The sequence below is a fragment of the Bos mutus genome, chromosome 4 (assembly GCF_027580195.1).
Source record: "Bos mutus isolate GX-2022 chromosome 4, NWIPB_WYAK_1.1, whole genome shotgun sequence".
NCBI lineage: Eukaryota > Metazoa > Chordata > Mammalia > Artiodactyla > Bovidae > Bos > Bos mutus.
In genome coordinates, this window is record NC_091620.1 from 6,248,442 (window position 1) to 6,265,160 (window position 16,719).

Genomic DNA, 16,719 nt, shown 5'->3' on the forward strand with positions numbered 1-16,719 from the left:
TTTTCGATCACTCCCATGGTCAGAGCGCGAGCTGAGGATGCAGTCAAAAAGATTCTTTTCTGTCGTGAAATTGACTGCTCCTTGGAGGCCACCCTGGGACAGTCTGTCCCACAGGAGGTAAGAAAAGGATCAGCTGCAAGGTACATAGAAACCTGCTGGCAATGTGTACCAAGAGCTCCAAGTTCAAACCCGCTGACCTACAAATTTCACTTGGAGGAATCTGTGACAAGTGAGCAAAGATGTAGAAGGAGGGCAAAGAGAAACCCCCAAAGATCCCTCAATGACAAGGGTCGCCTTGGCAGTGGAATTACTGATGATTTTTGTTTTTTTTTCATTTTCCCTCTTCTTCATTTGCCCAGGTTTCTAAGATGAACACAAGTATCTGCTGTTGTTTGATCAGGGGAGAAAACCGCTCTTTTTCTGGATCTCTGAGTTGCATGCCAAAGACTGAAGGATGCGTTATATCCTGTTCTCACCATGCTTCCTGTGGGCCTGCCAAAGCTTCTACAGGCCTGGGCTGCAGTCTACAGCCCCACCCCGGCCGCCCTCCTGCCCACTCACTCAGGTCAGCAGGCTCTCCCTGACACCCTCCCCCCTGCCTCCCTCAGTTCTCCCTGGACCAGTTCCCATCGAGGGGACAGCCTTCCATAGGCCACACACTGAGGAAGACGGGGAGATAGTCTACGCACAATGCACGCACGTGGAGCTCTGCCCATCCTTGACTGCCCACCTCTGAGCATCACCCAGTGAAAAACCCCGCCCGGGAGCCACTGGGCCAGGCCTCGCACAAGCAGACGTAACTCCTAACTGGTGTAAACACGTGCACTTCTCAGCAAAGCACAGCGTGTGCTTTAGAAAGGGAACGCACTGTCTTCGTCCTGAGACTCCTCCTCAGCAGCATGATGAAGGCGGTCTTGCCCATGTTCTCCTTGGCGGGCAGGCCTCTCTCCCACCACTTCACGCACAGGTCCTGGATGGAGCCCTGCAGCGCTCGCTCACCCTCTGGCAGCGCGTACAAAATTCCTGCAACAGAGTAGGCGCTGCACAGTGAGTGCATGTAGTGAATCGGGGCTCGTCCAGATCCAACCCAGAAGAGCATGTGACTCACAAGTGTGCCCAGCAGACATTAGTTTAACTCACCAAGACTTCTACACATTATTTATAGCATACAAACAATGCTAACTAAAAAACTGTTCCACCACTGTTGTAAAAGCAGACCCAACAGAACAGGAAATTTTAGAAGACCAAGAGGTCCTATTGCCCAAACTCCTAACGACGAGAGGCTCCAAACCCGAGTGCAGGGACACCCATGGCAACACTCAACAGCTGAGCCAGGGCAGGCCGAGTGACCAGTTACCCCACAGCTACCCCTCAGCTTGTTGGCCTCAAGTTCTGGCTCACTGGTGAAAAATAGTAAAAGCAACTATTATAATGAATAGAAAAGCTGTAGTGCTGTTAATAACAAAAGAGCTCAAGAACTAAATTAAAATGCTGACAGTGTGCTCGTAACTGGAATCCAGACATCTGAAAGCCATTCCTTTAAAGTAAAATTCCTGAATTAACGGGGAATTTTATAAACCATGTTTGGAGACTGAGGATGAACTGTGGTAACACCCACAAGCATCTGGGAGCTCCTTTCATACTGACCGGGGTAATCTTAGTAAGACACATTAATTCCACACAAGAATTCTGAATAAAAGAGCATACTAAACAGATGCATAAGCCAAGTGGCTCTGGTTTATGTGTGAAATGAAAATGCCAGTAAGAATTGATGACAAAATCTGATTAGGGAACTAATCAGATTCACACAGTGGGAGGTGAGGGTACCTGTGAGATTTTTCTTCAAAAAAAAAAAAAAAAACAAAGTTATCTTTGCATCTTTTATAGCTATAATTTCATTCAAATATTATATGATCAGATCATCTCATAAATTCATACTAGTGTTCCTACTAAATTAATAACTATCACTTCACAGTTTAGTTAAAATTTAGAGTACCAACTTAGGAATATTCGAGTAGGAGGAGTCAACAACTGTTTCCCAGGTCATATTCATGACGCAATTAAAGAAAAAGAGGCAGTGCCACAGGTACTGGGCTCCCCTGAGCTGCTGGGCAGTGAATCCCCAGTCAAGGAGCTTGCAACGGCTGGTTCCCCTTATCAGCTCTTATTGGTCCTGAAGGTTCAAATATAGCCTGTCGTCCAGTAATGCACATGTTCACCATCTGAAACACTTATATGTGGCTCAAATGAAATAATTACTCAGGACAGCCCCTAAAGGAATGCTCCTTTGCTCGTTTTTTCCAGCTGAAGTACAAGAGCCCTGTTTCTCCACTGCTGGGGGCTTCCTTTTACTGGTATCACAGACACAGCACTCATTCACACCCCACGTTACTGCAAAGTCAACTTACCATTTAATATAACAGCACACTCCAGTAAGGGTTCACAGTTCTCTCTTTCATTTATGACTGACACAGAAGCAAGAATCACAGATGTAACTGCATGGATTATTTCTATGTTTCTATGCTATAAGTAAAAAAAAAAAAAAAAATCAAAGCACAAGTAAGTTAAAATCAACTTAAAATTTAATTTTAAATGTAAAACTTACTAAATTTATGAAAATAAAGCCACACTTGACACTCATTCTAAAAAGTGAGTTAGGGCTTCCCTGGTGGTCCAGTGGCTGAGATCCCGGCTCCCAGTGCAGGGCCCAGGTTCAATCCCTGGGCAGGGACTATATCCCATATACTGCAACTAGGTTTATAAATAAGTATTAAAAAATAAAATAAAATAAAAAGTGAGTTAAAGCTGGACACAGATCAGCAGTTTGAAAAGAGCAGCCCTGAATCCTGGGTAAATAACGGTAGGCTCAAAAAGGTGTAACCACATTAAATAGACTTCTGGTACCCGCGTCTTCTAACTTTAATTTTAACAATGTAAAACTCAATTATATACAATAAATAATTACTTTTTTAACAAGAAAAAGAAAATTTATCTTTGAAGGATGAGGGTTACCATTTTTGAATCCTGCTCTGCTCTCACACTGTCCTCACTGGGGGCTTCTGCTGTCTGCCACCCCTCCACCGGGCTCTCCAACAACATGTCTACTAGCAAATTCTTGAGCCTTTGCCACAGTTCTTCTTTCTGCTTCCTTGATAATTCATCTATCAACTCATTTAGGCTGAACGGGTCACAAGTATCATTCTGCAAAATAAATAGCAACTGTTACATTTCAAATACAAGAAAACAGTTCTATCTTCTTTATAATGGCATCAAAAGAAGTTTATGTGCTAATAACTAAGTTTGAAATTTGAGAGTCAGGCTGTAGTGTCTGAAATCCAGTCCTAAAAGGGCAACAGGAGTGATCAGACAGAAAGCAGCAGATGCCTCCATGCCTAGTCAGTCCTGGTATACTCCTCTTCACCCCCTTAGCAAAACTGCCCCTGACATCAATCCACCCAGACGTCCTCCGTCTCCAGGCCTGAAATCTGGTTACAAGTGGACACCAGAGCTCAAGTAACAGTAAGAGCCACAACAGTAATAATACAGCCATGCAAAGGACTGCAAGCAGGTTTTCTGGTCTCCAACCAGTCTTGGGCCCTGACTTTGTCCCTGTATCCAATCTGGTACAACCTGAGCACCACAACAGCCACAGTAAGGGATTATAACTCCTTGAATAAAATAAAAACCAATGAGGCCATATTGATAATAAATAGTAGCCAATAATTGGGCTTCCCCAATGGCTCAGCAGTAAAGAATCCGCCTACAGTGCAGGAGATGCAGGCGACGTAGGTTCGATCCCTGGGTCAGGAAGATTTCCTGGAGGAGGGCATTACAACCCACTCCAATATTCTCACCTGGAGAATCCCATGGACAGCGGAGATTGGCGGGCTGTAGTCCACAGCATCACAAAAAGTCAGACACAACTGAAGTGACTGAGCATGCACACACAGCCAATAACTTATCAATAATTAACTAATGGCATTGGCATGCTATTAATAGCAATAAATAAATACAGCAGCAATTTGGGATTGGAAAATCACAATTTTGTAGTGATCATTGTAATAATTGATTCAGGCAAAAAACCCCAACTATCAATATATTTTAAAGGTATTGTGAAATACACATATGGAAAAGTGTACTAAGTGTGACTGTAGGTAAATAAATAAAGCCTCGTGTCTCCACCACCCCTCCAGGGCTGCCGCCCTCCCCTCCCCAGTTTTTTTAGCATTTATGGTAATTACTGCCTTGCTTTTCTTGATAACTTCACCACCATTTGCATCCCTAAACCATGTCCTGTAAATAGGTCTATTTTCCACTTGGTAGAGAACTGGGTCACAAGGTCTCTGTTCTTTCATATCTTGCTTCTCTTGCTCAACATTATTTAGTGACGCTCATCCATACACTGCATGTCATTACAGTTCATTTAGTTTCATTTCATTTCCATTATAGTTTTGCTTTTACTTTTGTAGAGTTTTCCATTGCATAAACATAACAAAATATATTTATCCATTCTTCTGTTGATCACTATTTAGTTGTTTCTGGGTTTTGGGTATTTCAGAAAAACACTGCAAAGAACATTGTTTTACATGGCTCTTATTTAAGGACTAAATAAAAAATGGATTGTCAATTGAAGAGTCTGTATACATTCAACACTATCAGTTGAATATATATTTATTACTCTAAATGTTGTAGCAGTTTCCATATCCCCAGCAGTGATGAAATTTTCAAATATTCCACATCTCCCCAACAAGTAGTATTTTCAGTCTGGTGGGAGACAGTGGTATTTTATCTTTTCGTTTTCTTCCAAAGGGCAGAAGTTGGATGAGGAGAAAAGAATTTACCTAGTCTCAATTTACTTCCCCACAGCATGCGTGCGTGGTCAGTTGCTTAGTGTTTGGGACTCCATAGACAGCAGCCCACCAGGCTCCTCTGTCCATGGGATTTCCCAGGCAAGAATGCTGGAGTGGGTTGTCATTTCCTCCTCCAGGGGATCTTCCCGACCCAGGGATCAAGCCCATGTCTCCTGTGTCTACTGCACTGGCAGGTGGATTTTTTTACCACTGTGCCACCCAAAGATCACTTGTTAATTACAAAAGTGGGAATACTAACGCACCAGCAATGACACAAATCGACACCATGTGCCTCACCAAGGAGGCCGTGACACCACTTACACACGCAGCCCCTCCATATGCATAAACGAGCAAACGAGGGCAGGGGAAGGGCAGCCTCAGAGCAGCTGCCTGCACGCTTCCAGACTGTCAGTCACGTGGGGTGTGCCGTGGCACTCTGGAGTAAAGAGACTAGCAAGGCAGGACAGCGGAGCAAAGCCACCTCTCCATCCCAGTCCCAGCAGCCTCCTCTCCGTGGGACCCATCGGAGTGGTCCAGGGCTCTTCGTCTTTCCCACTACTTTTGTCTGGAATTCTCTCCCGCAATCTCCATCCAATTCTTAGCTGTCACTACTTTGACTTTCACTGCATGATCAGAACAAGTGGGGTATGTGTCATGTGCCCCAAGGTCACAGATTTTAGAGTCGGGGCCCTAAAGCTGGGGTCCTCCAGAGTCGGTCCTAGGCCCTGCTCCTACTACACTGCGTGGATGACCCAACGCATCCCACAGGAGCTGACGCCCCCGAGCCTGCCTCCGGCCCAGCTGCTCCTGGCTCCAGGCCTGCCTCTCCACATCCACCTGCACGCTTCTCACACGTGCGTCCTGGAGCCGCTCAGCACATCCCACGTGAGCCATCTCCTCCCTCAAGCCTGCCCTCTTCCCACTTAGGACCTCGCTGAATGAATGAGGTCCTTTTCTTTGTGTTCAAAGGAATATTCCCAAAAGGTGAGTCTTCTCTTTCTGTCTTTCTCTCTCTTTCACCCTTTTGCACACAGGTCACTCTCTGCTTAAAAGTCCCTGTTCCTCTCAGGACAGTCTCAATTCCTCAGAATGGTCAAGGTCTCATTCCCGATGTCACCTCTTTCCTTCTTCCTCAGCTGGTGTTTTTACACTAAACATCTCTAAGTTCAAACACAAGGTACTTCTCCAGTCTTCAGAGTTAACCCTGTTGGTTAGCGCAGTCCTTCTCCATACCCCTCTGACTGGTTAACTTATTTCACTTTTTAGATCTTTGGTTCCACAGCCTTTTTATCAGGATGGGAAACATTCCATGTCTAAATCTGGGTCCCTCCACACCTCTGCCCCAGTTTAGCCCTTACCCTGGTGTGTTTACACACCTGGATTCACCACAACACAGTAAATAACCTAAGGACAAAAAAGGATGTCTTCCTCACAATGCCACGCACAGAACAAGAGATCAATAAACGTTTAAGTAGGTGATTCGAAACATCTTGTGTTACGCCACTTAGCATGCTCACAACAACCCTCTTAAAGCAAACGGGAAACACTCCCATCGGGAGATCTAATTGTGTTTAGTTCTGCCTTACTTCTTTAAATACACCTTGGTCTGTACGGATTCACTGAAATGATTATATTTCACTTGTGGATATAATGATTTTAGCAAAACATCTATATATTAACAGTCAAAATCACAATAAAGCTAAATATAAAACTTACATCAAGTTGAATGAATTGCAAAAATTTTCCAATTAGCTCCTTAGACACTGCTTGTATGAATGTCTCACGTTTTTCCATAGCAGATCAAACTGTTTTTCATATGGCATTTATTCTGCAACACTAGTAAAAAAAACACAATCATAGTTAGTACCCAAAACTGCAAGGAAATCCCTACACTACCTGTGATAGACAGTTTCTAACAATATTCTGACCTAAACAAGCTATAACATCTAAAAAAAAAACTTTGTTACCAAGGAGGAAAGGGATTGACATATACACTCTACTGTATATAAAGAGGTAACTAGTAAGAGCCTCGGAGAAGGCAGTGGCAGCCCACTCCAGTACTCTTGCCTGGAAAATCCCATGGACGGAGGAGCCTGGTGGGCTGCAGTCCATGGGGTCGCTAGGAGTCGGACACGACTGAGCGACTTCACTTTCACTTTTGACTTTCCTGCATTGGAGAAGGAAATGGCAACCCACTCCAGTGTTCTTGCCTGGAGAATCCCAGGGATGGGGGAGCCTGGTGGGCTGCTGTCTCTGGGGTCGCACAGAGTCGGACACGACTGAAGCGACGCAGCAGCAGCAGCAGCAAGAGCCTGATTACAGCACTGGGGGCTCTACTCTACACTCTGTAATGACATATATGGGAAAGAAAGAATCTAAAAGAGAGTGGATAAGTGTACAATTGATTCTGTGCAGCAGAAACTAACACAACATTGTGAATCAACTATATCGCTAAAAAATAATTAAAAATAAATAAAAATAACTTCCTTCTTTTCTTCACTGAGAACAGTATCAACAAAACATCATGTTTTTATCGATTGTTAATGAAGTTACCAACTAAGGACAGAGAAATCCAACAGCTCTAGGAGGCTCACCTCTCTCCCTTTCTAGGACCTTCACAAGATGCTCCTTCAGGTCTGAGGCAGCTCAGCAAAGAACAGACTGGGCCGAGCTGCTAACACCTGAAGACTCTCCTTCCTCAAGCGCATTCCTGCACCAGGAAAACCCTGCCGGTGGCCTTGCCAGGCAATGTGTGGCCTCGGGGCCGCCTGTGAGCTTGTTAGTGTGCGCATCAGGTGCACTCCTCCCTGGCCCCGTGGGACAGAGCTCAGGGATTGTCTCCCGGAAAAAATCCTATTTTCCATTTACACTGCCTAGTGCTTGCAGTGCCTGATTCGAAAGAGATCATGAAGCAACTGCAAAGAACATAGGTGTAGCAGGACACTTACCTTAAAAATAAATGAAAACCTCCTGCAGTCACAAGCAGAGCAACACGGAAAATTACTGGTACCAATGGCAACAATTACCAGGACAGAGTCATCTTAAATGCAGAACCCCAAGATCTTAGCATTTAAATCAAACAACAATAACAGAAAATAACTTCTCCAAATAAGTAACACTAAAGTATGGCCGCCTCAACCCTCAACTCAGATGGCTGAGAGACAGGCATGACTTCTGACCCGCCAAGCAGGCAGGAGGGTCACCAGCAATAAGCCTGATGCATGATTATGGCTAGTTTGAGTTCAAGAGTTTAAATGAACAGTATTCCAAAAAAGGTGCAGCCAACCACACAGAACCTTTTACCTTAAAATGGGGACCTTGCTTGTTTGTGATTCTGGTAGCTTTTCTGGTTTGCTCTATTTCCAAGTGTAATTCCCACAGTAATCCAATAGACGACCAGATTCACTGCCATAGCCCCCATTTTCTCTCTGGTGATTGTAGTTCTTTAAGGATAATTAATTTTCCAACTTCACTAAATCTCTCTAGTGAAGTGACCACTTCACTAGAGTGACCACTACTGTGTGCATAAGGCCCCGCCCCTCCAAGCAGAGCTACCTTCTAGGAGAGATCACCTCGCCAGGCAACTGCCATCCCAATGGCAGGGTGCTCTGTACTAAGATGAGTATTTAAAAGAGACTTTTGTCACGTTGTTACCGCAGAAAACCCCTATCACCTGGAGCCAACCATTCATCTCAGAACTAGGAGAGACACCTGAGGACAGTTTTCCCAGGGCACAAGCGCTCAGAGAACTGATCTCTGAGATCAGTCTCCGGTCCAGGGCTCAGGGGACCCTGCCCGGTGTCAGTCCCCGGTCCGGGCTCAGGGGATCCTGCCCGGTGTCAGTCCCCGGTCCTGGGCTCAGGGGACCCTGCCCGGGATCAGCCCCCGGTCCGGGCTCAGGGGACCCTGCCCGGTGTCAGTCCCCGGTCCTGGGCTCAGGGGACCCTGCCCGGGATCAGCCCCCGGTCCGGGCTCAGGGGATCCTGCCCGGTGTCAGTCCCCGGTCCGGGGCTCAGGGGACCCTGCCCGGTGTCAGTCCCTGGTCCTGGGCTCAGGGAACCCTGCCCGGGATCAGCCCCCGGTCCGGGCTCAGGGGATCCTGCCCGGTGTCAGTCCCCGGTCCGAGGCTCAGGGGACCCTGCCCGGTGTCAGTCCCCGGTCCTGGGCTCAGGGGACCCTGCCTGGGCTCAGCCCCCGGTCCGGGGCTCAGGCGATCCTGCCCGGGGTCAGCCCAGCCCAGGCTGCGGGGCCTCTGAACTCAGTCCCGGGGGAACAGGCGCGGAGTGTGGCCCGCTCCCGGCCCGGCGCCCGCCTTCCCGGCCGCCTCAGAGCCCCGGCCGGGCCGCGGGCTCAGATCGCGGCCCACGCGGAGGCTGCGGTGTTAGGGAACCGAGCGGACCGAGCCCCCGTCTCCCGGTCCCCCGCCCCCAGCCCTCCGCCGGCCAAACCCGCGGCGCTCACCTTGTCCCCGGGACCCGCAGTTTCCCGCGTTCTGACCAGATTCAAACCCGCCCGCCGGCTCCCCCAACGCGCCCCGCCCGCTCGCGCGTCACACGCGCCGCTCTCGCGATAACTGGGCGTGGGCGAGGCCGCCGGAGGGCGCACGCCCGCCCCGCCCCGCCCGCCTCAGGCCCCGCCTCCGAGGCCGCCAGAGCCGCTGCGCGGGCCGCGCCTCTCCACGCGAGCTCGGATCGTGACATTTTTTAGCTTGACATCAAAATTTGTCGTGGCTTAAGTGATTGAAACAGATACAACCTCTGACATAATTATAAAGACTGACTCAGAATAAAACTGTGACATCACCCTTTATATGCATCCAGTGACGTCTGAACACTAGCAGCTGAACTCCGGTCTGGGTGAACTCTACGTTTCCCACGTAATTGTGTCCTTAATGCAGTATCTGTTTCTGCCATGCAATTTCTATGGACCATGTGCCCAGCAAAATATATTTATAAATAAATGTAGACACATATACTTACTATCTTCTCATCAAAATTCTCTAGATTTACAAACATATTAATTGGGATACAAATATATCAGAATGAAAGTGAAAGTGTTAGTGGTTCAGTCGTGTCCGACTCTCTGTGACCCCATGGACTGTAGCCCGCCGGGCTCCTCTGTCCGTGGGATTCTTCAGGCAAGAATACTGCAGTGGGTAGCCAATCCCTCCTCCAGGGTGTCTTCCCTACCCACGGATGGAACCTGGGTCTCCTGAATTGTAGGCAGATTCTTTATCATCTGAGCCACCAGGGAAGCGTACAAATATATCAAAGTCATATATAAATTGATTGTAAATGTCGTAAATATTACATATAAAATTAAACTTGTTGAAACACACTTCTTAATACTATGTTTAAGACTGTTTTCTAATAAGTTGTATATTCTGATTTATGTTTATTGCTGCAAATACTGAGAAAACTTTACACTAAAAAAAAAAGCAGACAAATGAAGAAACAATTGATAGCAATGTTCAGTTCAGTTCAGTCGCTCAGTCGTGTCCGACTCTTTGCGACCCCATGAATTGCAGCAGGCCAGGCCTTCCTGTCCATCACCAACTCCCGGAGTCCACTCAAACTCACGTCCATCGAGTTGGTGATGCCATCCAGCCATCTCATCCTCTGTCGTCTCCTTCTCCTCCTGCCCCCAATCCCTCCCAGCATCAGAGTCTTTTCCTAGCTAAATACAATAGCATTTAACTAAAATATGTTCATACTAGCAATGAACATATTTTACTTAAATGCCAAAAATCAGATATTGATCTATCATCAATTTCTTTTAATTTAACTTGTATCAGCTAACAATTTGATTGGACTTTCCTTCAATTTTCGTTGAAACCAAAGACTTGGAAACCATCTGAATTTCAAAAGAATTTGAACCCAGTCACTTGAAATAATTTTTCTCAGTTTCCGAAAAACCTTAACCCAGATACATTGAATTACTATTAATTATATCAGCTACTATTTGAAGGCACTTTTGCCAATACAGGTTTTTTAGATAAAAGCTTTTTTTGCTCGCTTTATATGTTTTTCTCACACCTTGGGGATCTGCAGATTTCACTCATCCATTCCTCAGCCAGATCAGATTGAACCGTCTAAGGAACTGTTCACAAACTGCTGAGGAACAAAGAATGTATCTCTAAGATTCTGGCCGTGGGCCCACTGAGATCACCAGGACAAAGGAACAAAGTCCCCCTGGACTCACCCCAGGCGTGTCCTCCACTTGGAATCAAGACCTGGAGGAGGACCATCCCCAGGGCTCCAGCATGAGCCCACCCTTTGTGTCCTGAGGCTTTGGGTGTTGCTTTGAGGGCTCATCTGTGGTGTAGGTGCTCTGAGCCTTCTGCGCCCCCTGCCCAGTTCCAGTAGTCACCACACAAAGCGGCACCCCAAACCCCAGGCCCTGTCCCGCGAGGCCCTGGACTAGCCCTTCTCGCACCCACCCCAACGTCTGAAGTCCTTTCACTGTGCCTGTGAGGACAGGCCTGCAGCTGCCACTCCTCAGGCTGAACCGTCCGGAGCGGACCCTGGACTAACTGGCCATCTGGGGAGGTAGCGGGTGGTCCTGGTTTGACAAGAAGCTTGTGACAGCGAGGCCAGAGGAGCTCACTGGAGGCCCGGGGCATCCGGGCGGTCCCCAGGGGTCTGCGCGGCCCCGCCCACTTCTCCTCGGGAGCAGCCCCAGCCCCCGCCTTCTGCTCAGCCCCCGCCCCTGAAGTCCCCGGACGCCACGCCCCGTCACCCTGCTCCTCACCCGCCGGGCGGCCACGCCCACCTCCTACCACAGTAACCTTGGGGCTGTGGGCGCTCCCGGTGGCCCCGCTCCCCCGCTGCCCCCACACCCCACATACCCCACACTCCCCCACACCCCCACAAACACCCGACGCCCACACACGCCACACAGCCCCACAGCCTCCACATGTCCACACCCCACCCACGCCCACATCCCCCACTCCCACACAACACCCACACAACCCCCACACACCACACCCCCCACACACACCTCACACCACACACACCCCACACGTCCACACAACACCCGCACACACACAACCCCCACACCCACACACCCCACGCACACACAGACCTCACACCCCTCACCCCACACACACCCCACCCACACCCGCACACACACAACCCCCCACACCCACACCCCCCACACACCACACACACACACAGACTTCACACACCTCACCCCACACATACCCCACCCATGCCCGCACCCACACACACACAACCCCCACACACCCGGCACCCACAAACCTGACACCCACACACACCTCATACTCCACACCTATACACCCCACACTCCCCCACACCCGCACATACACAACCCCACACACCTCACATCCCACACCACACACACCCCACATTCCCCTACACATCCACACAACACACACAGATAACCCCCCACGCCCACACACCTCACATCCTTCACCCCACACACAACACCACACACACACAACCCCCACATACCCGACACCCACACACCCCACACTCCCCCACACACCTCACACCCACACCCCCCCACACAATACCCGCACACACATCACACACTCCCCCACACACACACCCACATACTCCACATCCCCACACACCCCAAACACCAACATACACCCTACATACCCCACATCCACACACCTCACACCCCACACACCTCACACACCCCCACACACCCACCCAGACACCCCACACCCACACACCCCACACACATCCACACACCTCACATCCCACACACACACACACACCCCACACATACACCACACCCTCCACACACCCACACACCTCCCACACCCACACATGCTCCACACCCTCCACATACCCCTCACACACACCCACACACCCCTCATGTCACACGCACCTCCACACACACACACACACACACACACACCCTACACACCCCTCACATCCCCACACACACCCCCACACAGCCCCTATACCCCACACACACCCACACACCTCACACCCCCCCACACACACCCACATACCCACCCCCACCCCCTAGACCCACACATCCCCACACACACCCATACACTCCACACCCACATACCCAGCCCCCAAGCCCCACACATCCCCACACACACCCACACACCCTACACACACCCCCACACACAACACATACACACACACGTACACAACCCACACAAACCCACACCTCACACACACACGCACACCCCATATCCCCCAAACCCCACACACCCCCACACACCACACACCCACACACAGCACACACACCCCTACACACTCCACGTCCCCACACCCAGATACCCAACCCCACACACATACCCACACACACCCACAAGTCCCACACACCCCATACCCGCCTCGCTGCCCCACGCGGAACCCTGCTCCACTTCCTCCCTCTTTCCATCCCAGTCCACTCTCCAGGTTGGGGGTGTTCAGTCCCTGGGGCAGAAAGTGATCAAAGCAGGTGGTTCTGGAGCCATACAGGGCTGGGAGGAGGCCCTGCAGAAACCTGTCCTTCTTTTTGTGGTTTGATACTCTACCTTCTCTGCAATAAAAGTCTGAACTTGGGAAACGTACGTGGAGTGGATTCAACAACAATGAAAGGTAAAGCAGAAGTCACTGGAAGCTCAAGGGCCACCCTTGCTCTGCCTGGGGACTTCACCCAAGTCTGGAGGATCTCAGGGCAACACCCAGGAGGGGGGTGTGAAGACAGGGGCCCCTCTGCAGGTGCCACCACTCCTAGACATAAGACTCTTCCACATGGTCCCCAAAGGAATCTGCACACACATCTGCCTCTCAAGATGGCAGAAATAGAAGGATGTGGGCTCATCTTCTCCTGTGAGAACTCCAAACTTGAAACTAACCACTGAACAACCATTGACAGGAGAATATTGGATCCCACCAAAAAAAGATACCCCTGTCAAGGGCAAAGGAGAAGCCCCAATAAGACAGTAAGAGGAGCAAGATCATGTTTAGAAACAAACCTCAGATAAATATCAATAACCTCAGAGAGGTAGATGACATCACCCACGCATGTGGCAGAAAGCGAAGAGGAACTGAAGAGCCTCTTGAGTAAAGTGATAGAGGAGAGTGAAAAAGTTGGCTTAAAACTCAGCATTCAAAAAACTAAGATCATGGCATCCGGTCCCATCACTTCATGGTAAATAAATGGGGAAACAATGCAAACAGTGACAGACTTTATATCCTTGGGGCTCCAAAATCACTGCAGATGGTGACTGCAACCATGAAATTAAAAGACGCTTGCTCTTTGGAAGAAAAGCTATGACCAACCTAGACAGCATATTAAAAAGCAGAGACATTACTTTGCTGACAAAGGTCCATCTAGTCAAACCTATGGTTTTTCCAGTAGTCATGTATGGATGTGAGAGTTGAACTATAAAGAAAGCTGAGTGCCAAAGAATTGATGCTTTTTAACTGTGGTGTTAGAGAAGACTCTTGAGAGTTTCTTGGACTCTAAGGGGATCCAACCAGTCCATCCTAAAGGAAATTGGTCCAGAATGTTCACTGGAAGGACTGATGCTGAAGCTGAAACTCCGATACTTTGGGCACCTGAAGGTAGAGTTCCAGAGAATAGCAAAGAGAGATAAGAGAGCCTTTCTCAGTGATCAGTGCAAAGAAATAGAGGAAAACAGTAGAATGGGAAAGATTAGAGATCTTTTCAAGAAAATTAGAGATACCAAGGGAACATTTCATGCAAAGATGGACATAATAAAGGACAGAAATGGTATGGACCCAAGAGAAGCAGAAGTTAAGAAGAGGTGGCAAGAATACACAGAAGAACTATACAAAAAAAGATCTTCATGACCCAGATAATCACGATGGTGTGATCGTTCACCTAGAGCCAGACATCCTGGAGTGCAAAGTCAAGAGGGTCTTAGGAAGCATCACTACAAACAAAGCTAGTGGAGGTGGTGAAATTCCAGCTAAGCTATTTCAAGTCCTAAAAGATGATGCTGGGAAAGTGCCGCACTTAATATGCCAGCAAATTTGAAAAACTCGGCAGTGGCCATAGGACTGGAAAAGGTCAGTTTTCATTCCAATCCCAAAGAAAGGCAGTGCCAAAGAATGCTCAAACTGCCGTACAATTGCACTCCTGTCACACGCTGTAAAGTAATGCTCAAAATTCTCCAAGCTAGGCTTCAACAGTACATGAACTGAGAACTTTCAAGCTGGATTTACAAAAGGCAGAGGAACAAGAGACCAAATTGTCACATATGCTGGATCATAGAAAAGCAAGCGAATTCCAGAAAAACATCTACTTCTGCCTCATTGACTACACTAAAGCCTTTGACTGTGTGGATCACAACAAACTGTGGAGAATTCTTCAAGAGATGGGAATACCAGACCACTGACCTGCCTCCTTGGAAGGAAAGTTATGACCAACCTAGATAGCATATTAAAAAGCAGAGACATTACTTTGCCAGCAGAGGTCCGTCTAGTCAAGGCTATGGTTTTTCCAGTGGTCATGTATGGATGTGAGAGTTGGACTATAAAGAAAGCTGAGCGCCAAAGAATTGATGCTTTTGAACTATGGTGTTGGAGAAGACTCTTGAGAGTCTCTTGGACTGCAAGGAGATCCAACCAGTCCATCCTAAAGGAGATCAGTCCTGGATGTTCATTGGAAGGACTGAAGTTGAAGCTGAAACTCCTATATTTTGGCCACCTGATGTGAAGAGCTGACTCATTTGAAAAGACCCTGATGTTGGGAAAGACTGAAGGCAGGAGGAGAAGGGGACGACAGAGGATGAGATGGTTAGATGGCATCACCGACTCAATGGACATAAGTTTGGGTAAACTCCAGGAGTTGGTAATGGACAGGGAGGTCTGGCATGCTGCAGTTCATGGGGTCGCACACGACTGAGCGACTGAACTGAACTGACCTGCCTCCTGAGAAATCTATATGCAGGTCAAGAAGCAACAGTTAGCACCGGACATGGAACAACAGAACTTTTACAGATTGGGAAAGGAGTATGTCAATAAGCTGTATATTGTCACCTTGCTTATTTAACTTATATTCAGAGTACATCATGCAAAATGCTGGGCTGAATGAAGCACAAGCTGGAATCAAGGTGGCTGGAAGAAATATCAGTAACCTCAGATATGCAGATGACACCACCCTTATGGCAGAAAGTGAAGAGGAACTAAAGAGCCTCTTGAAAGTGAAAGAGGAGAGTGAAAAAGCTGGCTTAAAACTCAACATTCAGAAAACTAAGATATGGCGTCTGGTCCCATCACTTCAAGGCAAATAGATGGGGAAACAATGGAAACAGTGACAGACTTTATTTTCTTGGGCTCCAAAATCAATGCAGATGGTGACTGCAGCCATGAAATTAAGACGCTTACTCCTTGGAAGAAAAGCTATGACCAACCTAGACAGCATATTGAAAAGCAGAGACATTAGTTGCCGACAAATGTCTGTGTGGGCAAAGCTATGGTTTTTCCAGTAGTCATGTATGGATGTTGAGAGTTGGACCATAAAGAAAGCTGAGCACCGAAGAGTTGATACTTTTCAGCTGTGGTGTTGAAGAAAATTCTTGAGAGTCCCTTGGACGGCAAAGAGATCTTTTCTTATTAAAGAAAATCAGTCCTGAATATTTATTGGAAGAAATGATGCTGAAGCTGAAGGTCCAATACTTTGGCCACTTGATGGGAAGAACTGACACGTTAGAAAACACCCTGATGCTGGGAAAGATTGAAGGCAGGAGGAGAAGGGGATGACAGAGGATGAGATGGTTGGATGGCATCATCAACTCGATGGACATGAGTTTGAGCAAGGTCCAGGAGGTGGTGGTGGATAGGGTAGCCTGGCATGTTGCAGTCCACGGGGTCGAAAAGAGTCGGACACGACTGAGTAATTGAACTGAACTGAACCTTCTACAATGACC

General features: G+C 48.1%; 1 protein-coding gene across 1 annotated transcript in view; it reads right to left on the bottom strand.

Moving 5' to 3' along the window:
* NCAPG2 (non-SMC condensin II complex subunit G2) overlaps positions 1-9,399 on the bottom strand; it is a 72,940-nt gene extending 63,541 nt beyond the window's left edge. The window contains exons 1-5 of the mRNA XM_070369002.1: positions 9,312-9,399; positions 6,567-6,686; positions 3,013-3,201; positions 2,409-2,523; positions 869-1,023 (exon numbers count right to left, since the gene is read on the bottom strand). Coding sequence (XP_070225103.1) covers positions 869-1,023; positions 2,409-2,523; positions 3,013-3,201; positions 6,567-6,644 — 537 coding nt within the window. The 5' untranslated portion in view covers positions 6,645-6,686; positions 9,312-9,399. The remainder of the gene's footprint in view (positions 1-868; positions 1,024-2,408; positions 2,524-3,012; positions 3,202-6,566; positions 6,687-9,311) is intronic.
* Positions 9,400-16,719: the final 7,320 nt, after the last annotated feature.